Source organism: Somniosus microcephalus, chromosome 15 (assembly GCF_052327205.1).
Source record: "Somniosus microcephalus isolate GS21.2 chromosome 15, FLI_Smic_1.0, whole genome shotgun sequence".
In the NCBI taxonomy this organism is placed as follows: Eukaryota; Metazoa; Chordata; class Chondrichthyes; order Squaliformes; family Somniosidae; genus Somniosus; species Somniosus microcephalus.
Window position 1 is genome coordinate 68,057,357 of NC_141001.1, and position 24,267 is coordinate 68,081,623.

General features: G+C 47.0%; 1 protein-coding gene across 4 annotated transcripts in view; it reads right to left on the reverse strand.

The window, feature by feature from the left end:
* The window catches only part of c15h11orf16 (chromosome 15 C11orf16 homolog), a 55,042-nt gene that overhangs the window by 15,335 nt on the left and 15,440 nt on the right, over positions 1 to 24,267 (reverse strand). For all 4 annotated transcript variants that reach the window (XM_086007947.1, XM_086007946.1, XM_086007948.1 and 1 more), the window contains exons 7-10: positions 9,423 to 10,118; positions 6,659 to 6,852; positions 5,718 to 5,890; positions 2,620 to 2,869 (exon numbers count right to left, since the gene is read on the reverse strand). In XM_086007947.1, the coding sequence (XP_085864073.1) occupies positions 2,620 to 2,869; positions 5,718 to 5,890; positions 6,659 to 6,852; positions 9,423 to 10,118 (1,313 nt within the window). The remainder of the gene's footprint in view (positions 1 to 2,619; positions 2,870 to 5,717; positions 5,891 to 6,658; positions 6,853 to 9,422; positions 10,119 to 24,267) is intronic.

Genomic DNA, 24,267 nt, shown 5'->3' on the forward strand with positions numbered 1-24,267 from the left:
GGGAGGTGATGCAGAGTTGCAGGTAGGTTCGAATCTGCGTCGTCGCCAATGTTAGATCCGTGTATCTTAATGTTGTGTCCTTCAATAATCAGACAAAAGACTGCAGGGAATGATCAACAGGTGTTTACTGAATGAGGGTTACTCTAGAACTAACTGTACAGATCACTACTCAGGGTTTATATACAGGTGTGGTCACTGCCGGTACTACAGTATACAGGAGCTGTAAAAAGTAGTTCTCCCCTTAAAGGTACATACATTACACGTGGAATAAAAGGGACAGTGGCAGCTTGGATACAAAATTGGCTAAGTGACAGGAAACAGAGAGTAGTGGTAAATGGTTGCTTTTCGGAGTGGAGCAAGATATACAGTGGTGTTCCCCAGGGGTCGATACTAGGACCACTGCTTTTCTTGATATATATTAATGACTTGTACTTGGGTGTACAGGGCACAATTTCAAAATCTGCAAATGACACAAAACTTGGAAGTATAGTGAACAGTGAGGAGGATAGTCATAGACTTAAAGAGGAAGACAGGCTGGTGGAATGGGCAAACACGTGGCAGAAAAGTGCGAAGTGATACATTTTGGTAGGAAGAACAAGGAGAGGCAATATAAACTAAAGGGTCAAATTCTAAAGGGGGTGCAGGAACAGATCGTTGAAGGTGGCAGGGCAGGTTGAGAAACATAGAAGATAGTTGCAGGAGTAGGCCATTTGGCCCCGCGAGCCTGTTTTGCCATTTAATGAGCTCATGGCTGATCATCCAAATTCAGTACCCTGTCCCTGCTATAGTTAAGCGGTTAAAAAAGCATACGCGATCCTGGGCTTTATAAATAGAGGCATAGAGGACAAAAGCAAGGAAGTTATGATGAACCTTTATAAAACACTGGTTCGGCCTCAACTGGAGTATTGTGTCCAATTCTGGGCACTGCACTTTAGGAAGGATGTGAAGGCCTTGGAGAGGATGCAGAAAAGATTGACAAGAATGGTTCCAGGGACGAGGGACTTCAGTTATGTGGTTAGACTGGAGAAGCTGGGGTTGTTCTCCTTCGAGCAGAGAAGGTTTAGAGGATATTTGATAGAGGTGTTCAAAATCATGAGGGGTCTAGACAGAGCAGATAGAGAGAAACTGTTCCCATTGGTGGAAGGGTCAAGAACCAGAGGACACAGATTTAAGGTGATTGGCAAAAGGACCAAAGGCGACATGAGGAAAAACTTTTTTATGCAGTGAGTGGTTATGATCTGGAATGCACTGTCTGAAAGGGTGGTGAAGGCAGATTCAATCATGGCTTTCAAAAGGGAATTGGATAACTACCTGAAGGAAAAAAATTTGCAGGGCTACGGGGAAAGGGCGGGGGAGTGGGACTAGCTGAAGTGCTCTTGCAGAGAGCTGGCACAGGCTCGATGGGCTGAATGGCCTCCTGTGCTGTAACCATTCTATGATTCCGTGGCTATGTAGGCAAATTTGGCAGCAAATTTGCACACAGCAAGATCGCTCAAAGAGTGATCAGATAAATGACCAGTAAATCTGTTTTGGTAGTATTGGTTAAGGGATAAATGTTGTCCAGGATACCAGGTAAAGTCCCCTGCTAAAGTATGGGACCTTTAACATCCACCTGAACCGCAGATGGAAACTTGATTTAACATCTCAACTGACATAAGTATCAATGTAGTTTATGTGCTCAAGTCACTGATAACAAATATCAGGAACTTACAATGTGGAGAATCATAGGCACAAATCCATATTACACAGTCCTCAATGTGGTACATTTAAACAGCAATCCTTTGCATTATCCCCCCCCCCCCCCTCCCCCCAACCAACTAATGAAAAACCTAACCAAGTCATGGTACTATTGTTTATAACTTGTAACTTGTGTAGAAAAAGCAATTTACTATATCTGTTAGGTGTGGCACAGTGGTAGTATTCTTGCCTTTGAGTCAGGAAAGCCATGGGTTCAAACCCCACTCCAGGACCTGAGCACAAAATCTTGGCTAACATTCCAGTGCAGTACTGAGGGAGTACTACACTGTTGGAGGTGCTGTCTTTTGGACATGTAATGTAAAACCGAGGTCCTGTCTGCCCTCACGGGTAGACATAAAAAAAATCCCATGGCACTTGTCATGAATCTTATCATGACTCATGAAGTAACACTGGGCGGCAAGCTGGTGGCGCCATCCAAGGAGTATAAATACTCAGGCGTGGGCCCAGCTTGCTCAGGATGTTTTTGTAACCAGGAACTAGTGATGTAACTAGAAATCTCATGGTTTTGAAACAATTGATTAAAGCCTTGTTTTATACTCAAACCAAGTGCTCAGTAGTCTTTTTACATCAGCACTTATTGAAGAAGAGCAGGGCTGGTGTCCTGGTGAACATTTATCCGTCAACTAACATCACTAAGTAACAGTTTAATTGGTCATTCATCCCATTACTGTTTGTGGGTCCTTACTGGGCGCAAAGTGACTGCTGTGTTTCCTTATATTGCAACAGTGACCACATTTCAAAAAGTAATTCATTGGCTATGAAGCACTTTGGAACGTCCTTAGGTCGTAAAAGGCACTATATAAATGTTCTTTCTTGCTAAGTGTTTTACTTTCCAAAGAAACAGCTTCCCGAGTAAGTTACCTGCTGCTGGATTTCTTTAATCTCATTTGCTTTCACTTTCTCTGCCTCTGTCGAATCCTTCCTCGCTGTCACCTGCTGGTGATACGCCAATCTGTGGGCTTCTCTCTCCTTGCCCTCAAAGGCTATGGACTGGATCCTGGTTTGAGTCTTCTGCTGCAAATGCTGCTTGGCTCTGTTCATGTCCTCCAGCCTGCGCTCACACTCTGCTACCTGTTTGAAATCATTCTGCAGACGCTGAATCACTTTCTCCCTAAAGGCAAAATACTGAATCAAGTCAGTGTCACTTTAATAGGTTGTGAAAAAAATGTAATGGCTGAAAATAAAAGGAAATGATGTTTTACTATTGCATGGTCTGCAATACTTTACACCCTGGACAAAAGGTCGCTGCTCTAAAAATATGCACAGCAGAGCATCTCCGGAAAGGTACAGTGTGTGTTCCTTTTTGTTGCTTAAATAACGGTCTGGGAACCAAAAGGTGCAGTGTGTTAGATATTAGCCTGTAGCCTTAGAGACTTGAGTTTCAATTCAGTCCAGAGTAATGAGATGAAAATCTTATGTTGCTGATTATAAGGGTTCCATGTGAACTGAGTCTCAACTATTTCCTAGTAGGCACAAATCCACAATATAATCATAATTATACTTAGAAAGTCCATGACCGCCTCTGGTGTGGAAAATGAAAAAAATCATACTGATGGGATCAGTTGTATCATACAGGTGGAGTATGTCTTAGCTTTTTTGTGTGAGAAGGTTTGCACTTAGACTAGCAGGTGCTCTTCTGAAACTGGAGTTTGAGACATCATTAGAGTTTTACTCTGCAGTTGAGTGTGACCAGGCAGCACCTGATACTGACACTGGAAGGCCAGAGTTGAAAAGTGGTCTCTTTGCAGTAACTGAGCATGACAATTCATCCAACTGTAATAATAAAAAAACATTTTTTATCAAAAAATGGAGAATAGGTAAATTGGGATCAGTTATCTCATACAGGTGGAGTATGTCTTAGCTCTTTTGTGTGGGAAGGTTTGCGCTGTACTGTGATATTTAACAGAGTGACAGCTATTTTAGCTTGTGCTAATGCTTGTGCTGTGAGCAGAAGTCAAAATTTATTTCTACATTAGTGTGGGTTTGTTTACATTTTTTGTTTTGGAGCAGATTACTTGGAAAAAGTTGAATAAAATCCAAAAATATTGACAATTCTCAAGTAATTTCAGATTTATGTGCAATTTTTGAACACGGAAATAAAAGAAAGGAGCCCGAATGTCTTGTGTGGGTTTTACTGTGTCATGTTGTTCTGATAAGGGACATCCTCTATCAAAACTGGAACCCAGAGTAAGAGTGTATTGAGAACAAATGCTAGGTCATTTCAAAGGGCAGTTAAGAGTCAACCATGTTAGTGTAGGACTGGAGTCACCTGTAGGCAGACTGGGTAACGACGGCAGGTTTCCTTCCCTAATGGACATTAGTGAACCAGTGGGTTTTTACAACAATCCAACAGCAAAAAAAAAAGTTTTTTTTAAACCTGCAGTCAAATTCACAAACTGCCATGGTGGGATTTGAACTCACTGGATTATTAATCCAGGCCTCTGTATTACTAATGCAGTAACATAACCACTACACTACCTTGTACTGACCAACTGAGAAAGGATTGAGCAGGTAGACTGCATATAGGTCGTTCTACTATAGTGTGACATGTTTCTTTCCTAATGTTTTCACAACAGATCTGCAACTGTTAATGTTTCATTTTTCTCCATTAATATTTCAATTGTTGTTTCATATGATGGGAAAAGCCTATAATGGGATGTCTAGTTTGGCTAGCCACTTGATGGCTTCCTGAGATGTCAAGTGGAGAAATGAGGTGCCTCCTGCAACAGATCTTAGTGATTGAAACAGATATTTCAATAAAATAAAAATATCACACATAATAGTAATACAAACATAAACTAGTTCCTGGTTTGCTTTTTACTTTTATAGTCTGGTCATACTGCAAGGTTTGCTATGAGCTGAAGTGGCTTGAGCTTTGCACCAATACAAGCTGTGTTTTGTAATTATGGTGTGTAGTCAATTGCAAATCAGAGTTCAGAAATACAGGTACACTATCCCTTATCCGAAAGCCTTGGGACCAGCTGAGTTTCGGTTTTTGGAATTTTTCGGATTTCAGAAGGTATTATTATAAGACTGGGAAATTTGTATTTAATATAAATTTTCAAAGTTCAGGCTACCTCTTGCGACTGTTCCGTGTCTCATTCCCCTTCCTGCTTCTCTGGAAAGCCGGATATCGGCTGACTCCTACTAAGCTGGCCCGCAAATCAGGTCGGGTGGGGGAGAAAAGAATATCGGACGGGCCGCGGTTCAGGTCGGGGTCAGGGGGGGATCTGGGGGGGGGGGGGGGGGGAGAAAGAATATCGGACGGGCCGCGGGTCGGGTCAGGGGGGAGAAAAGAATATCGGACGGGCCGCTGTATTGTTGGGTTCACTCTCCCGGTACCTCCTTCACACTGCCCGGCTCGGCCTGCAATCTCCTACCCAGGAGGGAACTCTGTGACCCTCTGCCCTGCTCAGCGTAAGTCGTGCGCCACTCTGGTCATGTCGTGCGCACGACTTATGCTGAATGAAAAAACTTTCGGTTTTTAGAGGTTTTCGGTTTTCGGAAGTTCGGACAAAGGATAGTCTACCTGTAGTCCCAAACAACTTTGGTTCCACACTTAGTGCAATGTACCTACTGGTGCAAAGTAATGACCACCTGGAAACATTTTAAACTTGACAGCAAAGACAGTTAGCGCTCTGCAAATACTACAATCATTTCTGGATATCAAATTGCAGACAATAAATCATTCCCCAATATTAGATGACAGCCTGTAAATCACTCCTGGATATCAAATTGCTATTTGTAATCAACACCGCCTCACCATATCACATTGCAGCCAATATTCACTCCCAAGTGGTATCTATTATTTTTCATATAGATTGAATAATCCCTGGATTATATTATGTCACATTCTTTAACCTTGATTGTCCAATATTCTTTACCTGTCTCTAACTGATTTCTCAGTGTCATGACAGCTAACTTCTGTTGTATTGCAGCACATTCAAACACTGATGTACCTGCGCTGTTCCTGGACACTTTGATACTTGTCTTGACTTTGCTGCTCTCTGTCTTTCTCCCACTGACGCAGCTGCAGTTTTTTCTTTCTCGATCTTTGTACTGCTTCCTGATGTTGGCGGTCACGTGATAACTGATTCTCTCCTAGACGCTCCTGAATTGGTGGAGCCTGAACCTGGTCAATAAAATTCAAAATTACATTTTTATTTAAAAAAACACTTTACTGCTCAAATTATTTACTGTTCTGTTTTGTTATTGGGGAAATAACTGATACTTGGTTATGTGGTTAGTTACATTTTTTTCTGTACACTGACTTTGGAGTGTTCACCAAAAAGAACTGGACACTGACAGTTTGTTAGAGCACTGTCCTTCACTTCTAGACCCTTGATTCAAATGTAGGAGACTAATGGGATGAAAGAGCCTACTGGTTCTCAGAATCCTATTTGAAATATGTTTGGATAGTCAATCTAATGCTCAGTGGACACGAATGTACAGCATGACATTGGCAAATCTGTGATGATCAAAGGGAAATGATGTGGTAAATGAAAATGTCACAGTTGTTCATGAGACTGGGTTTAACTCATTGTTGGAGGAGAGTACAGAGCATGATCATGTATCCAATCTGTGCTGTACCTGATAGGGGATGGCTGTAGTGTGGCATTGGCAGGAGCCCAGGGCAGGTTTGCTGTCCATCTTTTCAGCAGAGAAAGGTACATGGCGAGGGAGATTTGGGAGAGGGAACAGGGGAAGAAAAGGGAAGAAAAACAGAAAGTACTGGGAATACAGCATTTGAGAGAGAGAGCAAAAACAAGTTAACGTTTCAGGTAGAAGCACTAAATTGTTCAGGAAAACTATGAAGTATATAACAAAACAAATATACGACAAGATGGGGTGAAAATGCTCTGCAATCTTGTGGATACCATCAGTCAGTTTGGAAGTTTACCCCGGTAGCTGATGTGAGGTCATGTTTGTGATGTGTCAGAACCTCTTTCATTGTGATTGGGTTCTGAGGATGTGTACGATCAATGTGTTCAAACATTGCACTGCAATTTGTTGCTCCAAGGTCCTGCAGCTGCAGGGAAGGAATCAGCTGACTGGAGTCGGAGACACTCCTCGATGGGCTTGAAGACCATGTCCCTGCAAAAAGAAGAGTATTGTTGTTCAGTACGGTAGTAACTGGGTCCCAAGGCTTGGCCAATGTCACTCTTCAACTGGCTTTTAGAAAAATAAATGGCCTGAGATCCTCCCACCATTTGTAGAACTACTACTCCACTTGGGCCATCCCTAATGGTCCAACTCAGATTGCGAACTCACCTTGTGCGGTGCGGGGAACTTGCAGTGTTTTTTTTAATTTTAAGATGAATGATAATGTCACACTTCCCTTAAAAAAAAATCTAGAAAAACATACAATCCATGATTTTTTTTAAAAATACTTGCATTTATCTTACATATTAATGCGCTAGAGTTTAGAAGAATGAGAGGTGATCTCATTGAAACTTATAAAATTCTAACAGGACTAGACAAACTAGATGCAGGAAGGATGTTCCCGATGGCGGGGGAGTCCAGAACCAGGGGTCACAGTCTAAGGATAAGGGGTAGGCCATTTAGGACTGAGATGAGGAGGAATTTCTTCACCTAGACAGTGGTGAACCTGTGGAATTCTCTACCACAGAAGGCCGTTGAGGCCAACTTATTAAATATATTCAAGAAGGAGTTAGATATATTTCTTAAGGCTAAGGGGATCAAGGGATATGGGGAGAAAGCAGGGACAGGGTACTGAATTTGGATGATCAGCCATGATCGCATTAAATGGCGGAACAGGCTCGAGGGGCCGAATGGCCTACTCCTGCTTCTATGTTTCTATATTAATACACTATCTAAACTTTTGGAGTGCAGTAATGGTTGTTATTTAAGCAAACAAAGCAGTGATTCTACACAAGCAATATCCCACAAATAGCAATGAAATGCATAACCCAGTACATTTTGGTATTTGGTGGTATTGGTTGAGAGAGAGAGCATTGGTCAGAACGCCACAGAATTCACTGCTCTTCATCAAATAGTGCCAATGGCTCATTTACATCCACCCAAACAAGTAGTTGGTACCTAGCTTCAGCATTTCATTCAAAGGTCAAGACCTTCAATAATGCAGCATTCCCTCAATATTGCATTGGAATGGTTAGGCTATGAGTTCATGTGTTTTAGTTCTTTTTCAAACCAGCAATGCAATACACCAGGTTGCACATCACAAACCAAATATCAGAATATATAGTACATACATTTGGTAATGTTGTATCATCTATAGCTGTTTATACATAAACATACATTATGTAGTGTACATTGTTGTTTATAGTATATTATATAGTTTTTTTTGGTAACAAGCCCAGGTAGTACTACAGTACCAGGCACATGCCATATATTTTCAGATCAGGTTCCATGTCAATATTATCATTACTCATTCGCTACATCACTCTATCTCTATTATCTTGTCAGCTCCCCAATATCAATTAGGAAACTAATATAAAATCAAAGTTTTATATAAAAATAAGGGGAAAACGTATGACTTTAAAATGGGGACTGAATTACATCTCCACACCCTGGACCAATTGTCCCCCGTCCTCCTATCTGCTTCAGCTGAAGACTACACTTGTTCTTGACTCCTCATGTGCAACACCGTGAGAAATTACCCATACAGTTTGTCCTGTGCTTGTCTGCTCCCTTTGCTGTGCTTGAAATACAACTAGGCAGTTTACATGAAGTACAGGAGTTAACAGTGAGAAATACATAAGTCTGCCTAGATAAATTGTTACCTTTTACCTCATAGACTGTAGAATTAATATTGAGACATACTCAAAGCTACACTGGATATAGGCTGGAGGGTAGAGGTTAGAATAAAGATTTTCACAGCAAGTGATAGATAAGTGGACTTTCATCAAGAACAGTTTAATGATGTGCAGATTAACTCCTTCGAAAAGCAGCGGGACAAATACAAATACCCTGCATTTAGTTACAGAAGGTATCAAAAGTACTGGTGATAAGAACACACACATGTACCATTACCAGACAGAATATTATGGCTGCAATGCAGTAGGGACCCTGGGGATATCATCTGTGCAATGCAACAAGTCATGGTTGAATATTAAAATGAGTAATGTTAGATTGATACACTGGAGTTTTCTTCCAATTACTTTTGGACAGGCACACATTTCACATAGTTTCTTTGGCATTGTCAGCAGTTATTTAGCTGTTTCAGGAGATTACATGAAGGAAAATTCTGTAACAGTACAAAATGTACATGATCTGTTGAAAGGAGCAAGCTCTGTATTGTTATACTTCACTACCCCCTTTATGCTGTTTTTTTATGTGATGTATAAATGCTCCAGTAATCCTTTAATGGGCCGATAGTTTACTTTTGTTAACACCAACAAGCATATTTAAAATACTGCATATTAGATAATACATTTTTATATTTTTGTTTTCAATCTAACTTTCAGAAATAAAACCATAAATTGAATCATAGTAATAATAGTTTCAGATTTTGGGAACACATATACACAGGTATCTGATTCCTGCACTAAAGTCATTTGTTATGGGGTGAATTTCCGCCACTGTAACTTCAGTGGCATTTTGTCGGAAACTCAATTTACATGAGAAGGCGAAATCCAAGAAAATTCACCCCCTATATAACTGAAAGGAAAGTTTCACTTTACCTGGTTTCTTTCGATGTGGCTCTTGGTGGCTTTGACTCCAATACCTCCATTCAGGCCTGTCTTTTACTTTGGTGCTCGGCCTCTCCAACAGGTTAATGTCTGTATTCACCGCCCTGTCCTCCAAAGTAGGCTTGCTGACAGTTGTCTCTGGGCTACTATCAGAATCTTCAGATGATGAAGAGGAAGAAGATGAACAAAGCAAGTTTTCATCAGGAATTTTCTTTTTTGGAACATCTAATTCCTGAAGCTGCAAAGTAACTTTCTTGTCCAACTCATCCTTGTTAAATGCTGTTGTGTTGGTAGATCTTGGAGTCACTGACCACCATCCTACAGGAGAAATCACTTCTGGAAAACAGTAACACGCAGGATGAGCTGGCAAAGAGTGGAAGCCACGATAGAACCCATGCCAGTAATTATTATATGGGTTTAGGCCAGGGAAACCTGAATACCAGGGCTGGGTGTACGTTGGTTCAAAGTGGCACAGGTGAACTGGCACAGTCTGGGGCCTAAGCAGACAAACATCACGGCAGGCACTCAATTCCTCATCCTGTACTTGCTGTCTGGATGATAGAGGAGTAAGCAGCTCCTGTAGCACTCTTTCATACAAAGCAGATGGAATCCACATGGCCACATTTTTGGAAACTTTGACTCTTTTCCCATTCCAGAGGTTTATAGAGACCTCGTCATCTTCCATCACTGTTCAATTAAAAGGGGGGAAGGGCTTTATATTCTGGAACTATACATTTAACGTTAATATACATCATACCACTAGAAGACTAAGCTAACATGTCAGGTTTTATTTTTCAGTCTGGTTATCAATTGAATTAGTTGATTTAATTGTAGCTAGAAACAAAATTCAAAATATACAGGACAGCTTCTGAGTTACAGTTACCTTGGGTCCAAAGGGATCCTGTAGCTCTGAAATAGCTGTAAATCTGATGTGTCAGTACATATAACAGTGAAATAATTTTATTCCAGTGAAAAATACTTTTAGATAAAGTAAATGTGTAAATTTAAAGAAAAAAATACAGTACCCAATAGCAAGCACGCAGTCAAGTACGTTACTGTAGAAAGCTTATGAGAAGTTGAAAAATGTAATCCTTACAACACAATTCACTGAAGTGTCGGTAACTCTGAGGTACTTCTGTATTTGAGCAATTCAAAACAATTACAGATGCCCCTCGTATTCATTGTGATACAACTCATGTAATCAGAAAAATAAAACAGACACTGGGGATGCACCATCCAACCCTTCAAAAAATGCCCATTATGCACAGCTTTTACAAAATTATATCTTTGCCTTGAAATTTGATAAATGTTCTCTCTTCACCCACAAGCTAATAAAGGTATGCCAAACAACTGTTCCTTCAAGAACCAGTCATTTTTTTTCACTGCTTGAGGTTGATGTTATATCAGGAATCATTTTGCAAGTTCAGGTTGACAATGGGCAAGGTTACCCAACACCAGCGTATACTCAAAAAGTTAGCCCCATATGCCCAACATCATCAAACTACTTTGTACTATTAGCAAATCTCCTGTATCAGTGGTATATGTTGTTGTGAGGGAGGATCTAGACGAGGGAACTAGTTTGCAGATGACACAAAGTTGGGTGGGCGTGTGTGCTGCGAGGAGGATGCAGAGAAACTCCAGTATGATTTGGACAGGTTGGGTGATTGGACAGATGCATGGCAGGTGCAGTATAATGTGAATAAATGCAAGGTTATCCACTTTGGTGGCAAAAACAGGAAGACAGATTATTATCTGAACGGCAATAGAATGGGAAAAGGGGAAGTGCAACGAGACCTGGGTGTCCTTGTGCACCAGTCGCTGAAGGTAAGCATGCAGGTGCAGCAGGCGGTTAAGAAGGCAAATGGTATGTTGGCCTTCATAGCGAGAGGATTCCAGTACAGGAGCAAGGATGTCTTGCTGCAGTTGTACAGGGCCTTGGTGGGACCACACCTTGAGTATTGTGTGCAGTTTTGGTCGCCTTATCTGAGGAAGGATGTTCTTGCCATGGAGGGAGTGCAGCGAAGATTCACCAGACTGATACCTGGGATGGCAGGAATGACGTATGAGGAGAGATTGGGTCGATTAGGCTTATATTCGCTAGAGTTTAGAAGGAGAGGGGATCTCATTGAAATTTATAAAATTCGAACAGGACTAGACAGACTCGGTGCAGGAAGGATGTTCCCGATGGCAGGGGAGTCCAGAACCAGAGGTCACAGTCCAAGGATAAGGGGTAAGCCACTTAGGACTGAGATGAGGAATTTCTTCACCCAGAGAGTGGTGAACCTGTGGAATTATCTACCACACAAGGCAGTTGAGGCCAATTCATTAAATATATTCAAGAAGGAGTTAGATATATTTCTTAACGTAGGGTCTGATGAAAGGGAGGAACTGAAAGAAATCAGTATTTGTAGGGAAATGGTGTTAGGGAAATTGATGGGATTGAAGGCCGATAAATCCCCAGGGCCTGATAATCTACATCCTAGGGTACTTAAGGAAGTGGCCCTAGAAATAGTAGATGTATTGCTGATCATCTTCCAACATTCGATGGAATCTGGAACAGCACCCATGGATTGGAGGGTAGCTAATGTTACCCCACTATTCAAAAAAGGTGGTAGAGAGAAAACGGGGAATTACAGACCGGTAAGCTTGACATCGGTAGCAGGGAAAATGCTAGAGTCCATTGTTAAAGATGTAATAGCAGAGCACTTGGAAAACAGTGACAGGATCGGACAAAGTCAACATGGATTTACAAAAGGTAAATCGTGCTTGATAAATCTACTGGAATTTTTTGAGGATGTAACAAGTAAAATAGATAAGGGAGAACCAGTGGATGTGGTGTATTTGGACTTTCAGAAGGCTTTCGATAAGGTCCCGCATAAGAGATTAGCGTGTAAAGTTAAGGCACATGGGATTGGGGGCAAGGTATTGACTTGGATAGAGAACTGGTTGTCAGACAGAAAGCAAAGAGTTGGAATAAATGGCTCTTTTTCCGAGTGGCAGGCAGTGACTAGTGGGGTACCGCAGGGATCGGTCCTTGGACCCCAGCTATTCACAATATATATTAATGATCTAGACAAGGAAACTAGATGTAATATCTCCAAATTTGCAGATGACACAAAGCTGGGTGGGCGTGTGTGCTGTGAGGAGGATGCCGAGAAACTACAGGATGATTTGGACAGGTTGGGTGATTGGGCAGAAGCATGGCAGATGCAATATAACGTGGATAAATGTGAGGTTATCCACTTTGGTGGCAAAAACAGGAAGGCAGATTATTATCTAAATGGCAATAGATTGGGAGAAGGGGAAGTGCAACGAGACCTGGGTGTCCTTGTGCACCAGTCGCTGAAGGTAAGCATGCAGGTGCAGCAGGCGGTTAAGAAGGCAAATGGTATGTTGGCCTTCGTAGCAAGAGGATTTGAGTACAGGAACAAGGATGTCTTGCTGCAGTTGTACAGGGCCTTGGTGAGACCACATCTTGAATATTGTGTGCAGTTTTGGTCGCCTTATCTGAGGAAGGATATTCTTGCCATGGAAGGAGTTCAGCAAAGATTCACCAGGCTGATACCTGGGATGGCAGGAATGACGTATGAGGAGAGATTGGGATGATTGGGCTTGTACTCGCTGGAGTTTAGAAGAATGAGAGGGGATCTCATTGAAACTTATAAAATTCTGACAGGACTGGACAGACTAGATGCAGGAAGGATGTTCCCGATGGTCGGGGAGTCCAGAACCAGGGGTCACAGTCTAAGGATAAGGGGTAGGCCATTTAGGACAGAAATGAGGAGGAATTTCTTCACCCAGAGTGGTGATCCTGTGGAATTCTCTACCACAGAAGGCAGTAGAGGCCAATACATTACATATATTCCAGAAGGAGTTGGATATATTTCTTAAGGCTAAAGGGATCAAGGGGTATGGGGAGAAAGCAGGGACCGGGTACTGAATTTGGATGATCCGCCATGATCGCATTGAATGGCGGAGCAGGCTCAAGGGGCTGAATGGCCTACTCCTGCTCCTATGTTCTATGTTTCTATGTTAAGGCTAAAGGGATCAAGGGATATGGGGAGAAAGCAGGGACAGGGTACTGAATTTGGATGATAAGCCATGATCTCATTAAATAGCGGAACAGGCTCAAGGGGCCGAATGGCCTACTCCTGCTCCTATCTTCTATGTTTCTATGAAGGAAGGGATGAATGAACTCAGTCTAAAAATATAGATATGTTTTTACATTGTTTTATCGCAGAACGAAGGCAGAACAGCTAATGTAGACAGAAGTGGTTTAAACGGTAAGCTTGCAGATCTTATCTTTTGATCACAATGACACTGAGAACATTGGGCACAGTGTAAAACGGGCTGTCGATTTGCTATCAGCCCATTGACCAATTGCACCCTGATGGGCCTTCAATAACCACAAAACTAGAAGTTATAGACTTAAACAAGTTGGCTTTTAATCACTAAGATCAGAGCTAACATCTCAACACGCCGACTGGTTCACAGGAATGAGTCATACAGATCCTGGGATCTTTATGTAAGAGAAGTCAGGGGCGGAGCCAAGAGCCAAGACCTGGAACCTCCCAGGTTAGTCGGGAAAGAGGAAGTGAAACTATACACAGTGGGGGAGGGTAATATACATGAGTGCAAAACGAATACAGGATCAAGACAAACAGATTTCATTACATTCACCCCTTCTATAGATTTAGTCCATCGGGGTGATGTTTCTTAAAAGTTGGTATAAGTGAGTCTGTCAGGAGGTTTTGCAGTTCTCAGTGATCGGCGCAAAGCTGGTTGGGGTGCCTCTAGGGGAGTGGATTCTGGTTCCTCCGCTGTCCGGGCCTCCGCAGTATCTTCCAGGTTATCTGCAGTGTCCTCCAGGTTAAAGTTGGGTATTGATACCTCTGGGTGTCCTGTCTCTTTGTAGTGTAGGTCTTCATCGGGTGGTCTCCCATCGTTCTCTCTGCTCCCCGAGGGAGCGAGGTCTTTTATGGAAACTGTCCTCTCGCCCGTCAGAGTATTCGATATAGGCATACTGAGGGTTTGCATGGAGAAGCTGTACCTTTTCCACAAGGGGGTCCGTTTTATGGCCTCTCACGTGCTTCCGCAATAGTACTGTCCCCGGAGACGTCAGCCACGCGGCTAGAGATATGCCCGAGGTGGATTTCCGGGGGAAAACGAACATCTTTTTGTGAGGGGTAGCGTTAGTGGCAGTACATAACAGAGACCTTATGGAGTGGAGCACGTCTGGGAGGACTTCCTGCCAGCGGGAGGTCAGAAGGCCTTTTGACTTTAAGGCTAACGTGACAGCCTTCCAAACAGCAGCATTCTCCCTTTCCACTTGCCCATTGCCCCGGGGGTTGTAGCTAGTGGTTCTGCTAGTGGCTATCCCCTTCGAGAGCAAGAACTGGCGCAGCTCGTCACTCATGAATGACATCCCCCTATCGCTGTGTATGTAGTTCGGCATGCCAAACATGCAGAATAGATTACAGAGACACTTGATGACCGTGGCACTGGTCATGTCTGGGCAGGGAATGGCGAAGGGGAAGCGGGAATATTCATCAATGATATTGAGGAAGTATATGTTACGGTCGGCAGAGGGAAGGGGTCCGTTGAAGTCCAGACTTAGGCGCTCGAATGGCCGTGTGGCTTTGATAAGGTGTGCACGGTCAGGCCTGTAGAAACGAGGCTTGCATTCCGCACAGATGCGGCAGGCTCTGGTCATTGCCCTGACCTCCTCGATGGAGTGGGGCAGATTGCGGGACTTTATAAAATGGTATAGTCGGGTGACCCCTGGGTGACAGAGGTCGTTGTGGAGACCCTGTAATTTGTCCGTATGAATGCTAGCACACATTCCCCACGATAGGGCGTCTGGGGGTTCATTAAGGGCTCCCGGCCTATACATAATATCATAGTCGAACGTGGATAGTTTGATCCTCCACCTGAGTATTTTGTCATTCTTGATTTTCCCCCTTTGTTATTAAACATGAAAGCCACCGACCGCTGGTCGGTGAGCAGGGTGAAACGTTTGCCGGCTAGGTAGTGTCTCCAGTGCCGCACTGCCTCCACTATAGCCTGTGCCTCCTTCTCGACAGAAGAGTGCCTGATTTCAGGTCCCTGAAGGGTTCGCGAGAAGAAGGCCACAGGTCTCCCAGCCTGATTGAGGGTCGCAGCTAAGGCAAAGTCTGACGCATCGCTTTCGACTTGAAAGGGAATGCATTCGTCCACTGCACACACTGCAGCCCTTTCAATGTCCTGTTTAATACTGGTGAAAGCCTCCCGAGCGTCAGCTGATAGTGGGAAGGACGTCGATTTAATGAGGGGTCGGGCCTTATCAGAGTAATTGGGCACCCATTGGGCATAATACAAAAAAAATCCCAGGCACCTTTTTAAAGCTTTGGGATTGTGTGGCAGGGGCAGTTCCTTTAGGGGGCGTAATCGGTCAGGGTCCGGTCCAATTACCCCATCTTCCACCACACAGCCAAGGATACAGAGACGGGTTGTGTTGAAGACACATTTGTCTTCGTTGTAGGTTAGATTCAGCTTTAGGGCAGTTTTTAAAAATCTCGCAAGATTTAGATCGTGGTCTTGCTGGTTGTGCCCACAGATTCACAGAAACCCCACAGTGCAGATAGAGGCCATTTCGGCCCATCGAGCCTGCACCGACATTGTCCAGATAGGGGTAGGTAGCTTGTAGTTTATTCTCGTCAACCATGCGGTCCATCTCACGTTGAAAGACCGAGACCCCATTTGTTACCCCGAAGGGCACTCTGAGAAAATGGTAGAGGCGCCCGTTCGCTTCGAAGGCGGTGTATGGGCGGTCCTCCGTTCTAATGGGTGATATACTTATCAATTCATCCAATGAAAAGCGACGAGTTAAGAAAGTAACTATAGGTTTTTATTGGCTAAATAACAGAGCCCACCCTCGTGGGTGATCGGATACAACAAGGAGGAATGCCAGCCAGTCGACCACCTTTATACCTGGGCAGGTAGGTGGAGTCATGGGCGGAGTCAGCAGTGGTCAGCCCAGGTATAGCAGCGTGACAAGAGGCGACCTCGTATAGTGATACAACAGTGTAAACAGTGATAACCATAGAGTAACGATATAACAGTGATAACTATAGTGTAACGATAGTGAACGATAAAAGTGGTTTACCACATTCACCCCTTGTTTAGATTTGAGTCCGGCAGGGTGAAGTGTACTACCAGTTCTGGTATGTCCGTCTGTCCGGAGGCCTCGTAAGCCTTCCTGATCGTCGCAGCGGCGGTGTTGCATTATCCGGTGTTAATGCTGGTGTCTGCGTGGTCGGCGAAGGCTCGTGGGGTTCCGGCATGCCGTCTACCTGGTCTGGAATTGGGGGGGTGGTGGGGGGGGGTGAAGGTGGTGTCTCCGGAGTGCCCGAGGGTGCGAGGTCTCGTAAGGAAACTGTGTCCTCCCGCCCATCTGGGTATGCCACATAGGCGTACTGGGGGTTGGCGTGCAGGAGGTCCACCCTCTCGACTAGGGGGTCCGTTTTATGGGCCCTCACGTGCTTTCGCAGCAAGACGGGCCCCGGAGAGGTCAGCCAGGTTGGTAGCGTGGTTCCCGTAGTCGACTTCCTGGGGAAAGCAAACATTCGTTCATGGGGGGTGGCGTTGATGGCCGTGCAAAGTAGTGACCGGGTGGAATGCAGCGCTGCCGGGAGGACTTCCTGCCAGCGGGAGGTTGGGAGGCCCTTAGACTTTAAGGCTAAGAGGACGGCCTTCCATACCGTCGCGTTTTCTCTTTCTACCTGGCCGTTCCCTCGGGGGTTGTAGCTGGTGGTCCTGCTTGCAGCAATACCTCTCGCTAGTAGGAACTGACGGAGTTCCTCGCTCATGAAGGAGGAGCCCCGGTCACTATGTATATAGTTCGGGAACCCGAACAAGGCGAAGAGGTCGTTCAGGCATTTAATGACCGTGGTACTGGTCATGTCTGGGCAGGGGAAGGCAAAGGGGAAACGGGAGTACTCATCAACAATGTTGAGGAAGTACACATTACGGTCAGAGGACGGGAGGGGCCCCTTAAAGTCGATGCTCAGGCGCTCGAAGGGGCGGGTGGCCTTGATCAGGCTTGCTCTGTCCGGCCTAAAGAAGTGCGGTTTGCACTCGGCACAGGTCTGGCAGTCCCTGGTCATGGTCCTGACCTCCTCGATGGAGTAGGGCAGGTTGCGGGCCTTAATGAAGTGGTAAAGTCTGGTGACCCCGGGGTGGCAGAGGTCGTTGTGGAGGGTCTGAAGTCTATCAATTTGCGCGCTGGCGCATGTAATTCGTGACAGAGCATCGGGGGGTTCGTTCAGCTTACCTGGCCGGTACAAGATATCATAATCGTAGGTGGAGAGCTCGATTCTCCACCTCAAGATCTTGTCATTCTTGATTTTGCCCCTCAGCTTGTTATTAAACATAAAAGCGACCGAACGTTGGTCGGTAAGGAGGGTAAAGCGTTTGCCTGCCAGGTAGTGCCTCCAGCGTCGTACCGCCTCCACAATCGCCTGGGCCTCCTTCTTGACCGACGAGTGTCGGATCTCAGGGCCCTGTAGGGTCCTTGAGAAGAAGGCCACCGGTCTCCCCTCCTGGTTAAGGGTGGCGGCTAGGGCGAAGTCGGATGCATCGCTCTCGACTTGGAAGGGGATGGACTCATCCACTGCGTGCATAGTGGCCTTGGCAATGTCTCCCTTAATGAGGGAGAAGGCTGCGCACGCTTCCTCCATAAGGGGGAAGGATGTGGACTTCATGAGGGGCCTGGCTTTGTCCGCATAATTGGGCACCCATTGGGCATAGTAGGCGAAGAGCCCCAGGGTTCTCTTCAGTGCCTTTGGACAGTGGGGGAGGGGTAGCTCCATGAGGGGGCGCATTCTTTCGGGGTTGGGGCCAATGACTCCGTTCTCTACTACACAGCCGAGGATGGCAAGGCGCGAGGTGTTAAACACACATTTATCCTTATTGTAGGTGAGGTTCAGCCGTTGGGCCGTACGGAGGAATCTCTCCAGATTAACATCGTGGTCCTGCCGGTCGCGGCCGCAGATGGTGACGTTATCTAGATAGGGGAACGTGGCGTGCAGCCCGTTCTGGTCAACCATCCGGTCCATCTCCCTTTGGAAGACCGAAACCCCGTTGGTGACGCCGAAGGGAACCCTAAGGAAGTGGTAGAGGCGGCCGTTCGCCTCGAAGGCTGTATACTGGCGGTCCTCAGGGCGGATAGGGAGTTGGTGATAGGCCGACTTAAGGTCGATGGTGGAGAATACCCGGTACTGCGCAATCTGATTGACCATATCAGATATGCGGGGAAGGGGGTATGCGTCCAGCTGGGTGTACCTGTTTATGGTCTGGCTGTAGTCGATGACCAGGCGGTTTTTATTGCCGGTCTTAACGACCACGACCTGGGCACGCCAGGGGCTGGTGCTCCCCTCGATGATGCCCTCCTTCAGGAGACGCTGCACCTCAGAGCTAATGAAAGCTCTGTCCCCGGCGCTGTACCGTCTGCTCTTGGTAGCGACGGGTTTGCAGTCGGGGGTGAGGTTAGCGAACAGGGAAGGTGGCGGGACCTTGAGGGTGGATAGGCCGCAGGTGTTACGCGGTGGGCGGTTTAAAATCTGCTGGTTGTCGACTGTGAGTGGGGGGAGGGGTCCGCCGTATGCTAGCGTGACGCTTTGGAGGTGGGATTGGAAGTCTAGGCCTAGTAGGACGGCAGCGCATAGCTGGGGCAGGACGAGGAGTTTAAAATTTTTATACTCCGTACCCTTAACCGACAGGGTCACAACACAGTAGCCGCTGATGTCTGTGGTGTGTGACCTCGATGCCATCGAGATCCGGTTGCGCGTTGGCAGGACAGGGAGGGAGTAGTGGCTCACCGTGTCTGGGTGGATGAAGCTCTCCGTGCTTCCGCTGTCGAACAGGCAGGTCGTGGCGTGGCCGTTTACTTTGATGTCCATCATCGACTTGGACAGGTGATGCGGGCGGGCCTGGTCCAGTGTGACGGAGGCTAGTGTATAGCTGAGCGAGTTGTTGTAGTCTGCGGTTGAGGCGGTAGTCGGGTCTAGAGGCACGGTGGCGGTCGGGCGTGGTGGGTAAAATGGCGTCTCCTACGAGGTTGGACAAAATGGCGGAGAAGATGGCTGCCCCCATAACTCACATGAGGCACTGCTGGTGTCGGTTGCCTGTATCAAAGATGGCCACCCCCATGACTCACATGTGGGGATGCTGGCCTCTGTTGCCTTGAAGGAAGATGGCCGCCCCCACAGCTCGCATGAGGCACTGCTGGCCTCTGATGATCCACCTCTGCAGGCCTTAGCGAAGTGGCCTTTCTTCATGCAGGTTGAGCAGGTAGAGTTCCTGGCTGGGCAGCGCGACCTCGGGTGTTTCGCCTGGCCGCAGAAGAAGCAGCCGGCGGCCCGATCGCGGGGGTCCGATGTCGGAGCCGGTACCGGGGGTGGCGGTCTCGATCGGGTCCGGGACGCCGACGCTGAGGTAGGTCCCAGGGGGGTTGCTGCGGGGGGTATCGCGGTCGGGGTCGGTCCCAAGTCCCAGGGTCGCGAGTTACAGTACCTTGAGTATGCCTCGAGGTCCCGATGGGCCACCTCTAGAGAGAGAGAGCGAGGGCTGCAGCTTTGTCCAGGTCGAGGTCCCTTGCTTCCAGTAGTCTTTGCCGTGAGTAGTCGGACCGCAGGCCTTTCACGAAGGCATCGCGGACGTTGTCTTCAGTATTTTCTGCCGCCGTTACCGCTTTAAAGTTACAATCTCTGCCGAGTGCTTGTAGCACCCGTAAAAATTCCTCCACGGGCTCTCCTAGCTGTTGCGGGCGGGATCTCAGGAGGTGTCTGGCATACATGGAATTTACCGGGGTTTGGTACTGTCTTTTCAGCCGGTTGATGGCGTCCTCGTATGTTTTAAGGTCCCGGACGAGTGCGAATACTTTAGGGCTCACTTGGGTGTTCAGAACTCTTAGCATGGATTTCTGAGGCACGCCGGATTCTCCCAGGTAGGCTTCGAAGCAGCTCAGCCAGTGTTCGAAGTCGAGGGCTGAGTTTGCTGCCTGTGGGTTTAGATCCAGGTACGGTGGTCTGAGGGCTCGCAGCCAGGCCGGCTGCTGTGGCTGTTGTAGCTGGGCGTCTGGCTGGTCGCTTGGCTGGTCGTTTGACTGCTCAGTTGTCGACATTTTAAAATTTAGTCAATAAAATTGATATACCTATCAATTCATCCAATGAAAAGCGACGAGTTAAGAAAGTAACTATAGGTTTTTATTGGCTAAATAACAGAGCCCACCCTCGTGGGTGATCGGATACAACAAGGAGGAATGCCAGCCAGTCGACTACCTTTATACCTGGGCAGGTAGGTGGAGTCATGGGCGGAGTCAGCAGTGGTCAGCCCAGGTATAGCAGCGTGACAAGAGGCGACCTCGTATAGTGATACAACAGTGTAAACAGTGATAACCATAGAGTAACGATATAACAGTGATAACTATAGTGTAACGATAGTGAACGATAAAAGTGGTTTACCACAATGGGGAGCTGGTGATACGCGGATTTGAGGTCGATAGTCAAGAAGACTCGGTATTGCGCAATCTGGTTGACCATTTCTGATATGCGGGGTAAAGGGTAGGCGTCCAGCTGGGTATAAATATTAACAGTCTGGCTGTAGTCAATTACCATCCATTTCTTTTCGCTATTTTTTACTATGACTACTTGGGCACGCCACGGGCTGGTACTGCATTCAATAATGCCTTCCCGCAGGAGTCTGTCCACTTCCGCCTTGATAAAGTGTCTGTCTTCCAGACTGTACCGTCTACTTTTGGTCACTATGGGCCTACAGTTCGGAGCGAGATTAGCGAATAAAGAGGGCGGGCTGATTTTTAAGGTTGATAGGCCACAGACTGTGAGTGGCGGCTGGGACCCGCCATATGCTAGCGTGACACTTTCGTGGTGGCACTGGAAGTCCAGGCCCAAGATTACATTAACACAGAGTTCTGGCATCACGAGTTTAAAATCCTTGTAGTCCGTGCCTTTTACAGTCAGTGTTACCACACAGTAGCCCAAAATGTCCGAAGTGTGGGGCTTAGCAGCCATAGCAATTCTGCTCCGTGTAGGGGTTACCGTTAATGAGTGCCGCTGTACCGGGCTAGGGTGGATAAAACTCTCGGTACTCCCACAGTCAATTAAACATTTCGTTAAATTCCCGTTTACCTGTATGTCCATCATGGATTTTGTCAACGGGTGTGGCCTGGATTGATCCACCGTGATCGAAGCCACTGTTGGGCCCTGGGCGGCCGTTGAGTCAGGAAAAGATGGCGGATCCCAAGATGGCGGCCCGCACGGCACGCACGAGGTGGTGACGGAGTTGGAAATCGGATTCCCCCTGCAGACTTTGCTAAAATGCCCCTTTTTCTTACATTTGAAGCATGTAGCGTCCTTCGCTGGGCATCGTTGTCTTGGGTGCTTGGCCTGGCCACAGAAGTAGCATTTCGGGCCTCGAGACATTGCCGCTGTAGTAGGACTCCTGGGTGAACTTCTGTGTGGGGACTCTGGCGGCGTAGAGCTGGTCTGAGACCTGGATGGGGAAGATGGCTGATTCCAAGATGGCGGCCCCCTCGGCGCACACGAGGCGGTGAGGGCCGCATGGCTGGAAGAATAAGAGTCAGAGTTTTTCTGGGCCACGTCCAGCGATCGCGCAGTGGCCACTGCCTTTTTTAAGTCCAGGACCTTCTTCTCCAGCAGTCTCTGCCGGATATAATTCAATTTGAGGCCCGTGATGAAGGAATCGCGGACCAATTCGTCAGAGTACGCGTTGGCCGTCACAGCCTTGCAGTTACAGTCCCGGACCAGGTCCTTTAGGCCCTGTAAGAAATCGTCCATTGATTCCTCTGGTCGCTGCCTGCGTGTAGCCAGCAGATGTCTGGCGTACACTTCGTTTACCGGCCTCTGGTATTGGGCCTTCAGGATAGTGATGGCCTCCGTGTAAGAGGTGGCGTCCCGGATGAACGAATAAATCCGATGACTTACGCGAGTAGTCAGCAGACTCAGTTTATCTACCTCGCTAGCGGATGAGGCCCCCGCGAAGAGTTCGAAGCATTTGAGCCAGTGTCCAAATTGATTTGATGCTTCAGCAGAATGTGGATCCAAGTCCAGACGCTCTGGTTTTAGGAGTCGATCCATCCTAGTATTCTTTAGTGATTAAAATTGATGGGCCTTCAATAACCACAAAACTAGAAGTTATAGACTTAAACAAGTTGGCTTTTAATCACTAAGATCAGAGCTAACATCTCAACACGCCGACTGGTTCACAGGAATGAGTCATACAGTGATATACCTATCAATTCGTCCAATAAAAGCGACGAGTTAGGAACGTAACTAAAGGTTTTTATTGACTAAATAACAGAGCCCACCCTCGTGGGTGATCGGGTCCAACAAGGAGGAATACCAGCCAGTCGACTACCTTTATACCTGGGCAGGTAGGTGGAGCCATGGGCGGAGTCGGAGGTGGTCAGCCCAGGTATAACAGCGCGACAAGAGGCGACCTCGTATAGTGATACAACAGTGAGAACGGTGATAACAATACAACAGTGATAACTATAGTGTAACGATAGTGAACGATAAAAGTGGTTTACCACATTCACCCCTTGTTTAGATTTGAGTCCGGCGGGGTGAAGTGTACTACCAGTTCTGGTATGTCAGTCTGTCCGGAGGCCTCGTAAGCCTCTCCGATCGTCGCAGCGGCGGTGCTGCATTATCCGGTGTTAGTGCTGATGTCTGCGTGGTCGGCGAAGGCTCGTGGGGTTCCGGCATGCCGTCTACCTGGGCTGGAATTGGGGGGGTGGTGGGGGGGGGTAAAGGTGGTGTCTCCGGAGCGCCCGAGGGTGCGAGGTCTCGTAAGGAGACAGTGTCCTCCCGCCCGTCTGGGTAAGCCACGTAGGCGTACTGGGGGTTGGCGTGCAGGAGGTTCACCCTCTCGACCAGGGGGTCTGTTTTATGGGCCCTCACGTGTTTTCGCAGCAAGACGGGCCCCGGAGAGGTCAGCCAGGTTGGTAGAGTGGTTCCCGTAGTCGACTTCCTGGGGAAAACAAACATTCGTTCATGGGGGGTGGCGTTAACGGCAGTGCAAAGTAGTGACCGGATGGAGTGCAGCGCTGTCGGGAGGACTTCCTGCCAGCGGGAGGTTGGGAGGCCCTTAGACTTTAAGGCTAAGAGGACGGCCTTCCATACCGTCGCGTTCTCTCTTTCCACCTGGCCGTTCCCTCGGGGGTTGTAGCTGGTGGTCCTACTTGCTGCAATACCTCTCGCTAGTAGGAACTGACGGAGTTCCTCACTCATGAAGGAGGAGCCCCGGTCACTATGTATATAGTTCGGGAACCCGAACAAGGCGAAGAGGTCGTTCAGGCACTTGATGACCGTGGTACTGGTCATGTCTGGGCAGGGGAAGGCAAAAGGGAAACGGGAGTACTCATCAACGATGTTGAGGAAGTACACATTGCGGTCAGATGACGGTAGAGGCCCCTTAAAGTCGATGCTCAGGCGCTCGAAGGGGCGGGTGGCCTTGATCAGGCTTGCTCTGTCCGGCCTATAGAAGTGCGGTTTGCACTCGGCGCAGGTCTGGCAGTTCCTGGTCATGGTCCTGACCTCCTCGATGGAGTAGGTCAGGTTGCGGGCCTTAATGAAATGGTAAAGTCTGGTGACCCCGGGGTGGCAGAGGTCGTTGTGGAGGGTCTGAAGTCTATCAATATGCGCGCTGGCGCATGTAATTCGTGAAAGAGCATCAGGGGGTTCGTTCAGCTTACCTGGCCGGTACAAGATATCATAATCGTAGGTGGATAGCTCGATTCTCCACCTCAAGATCTTGT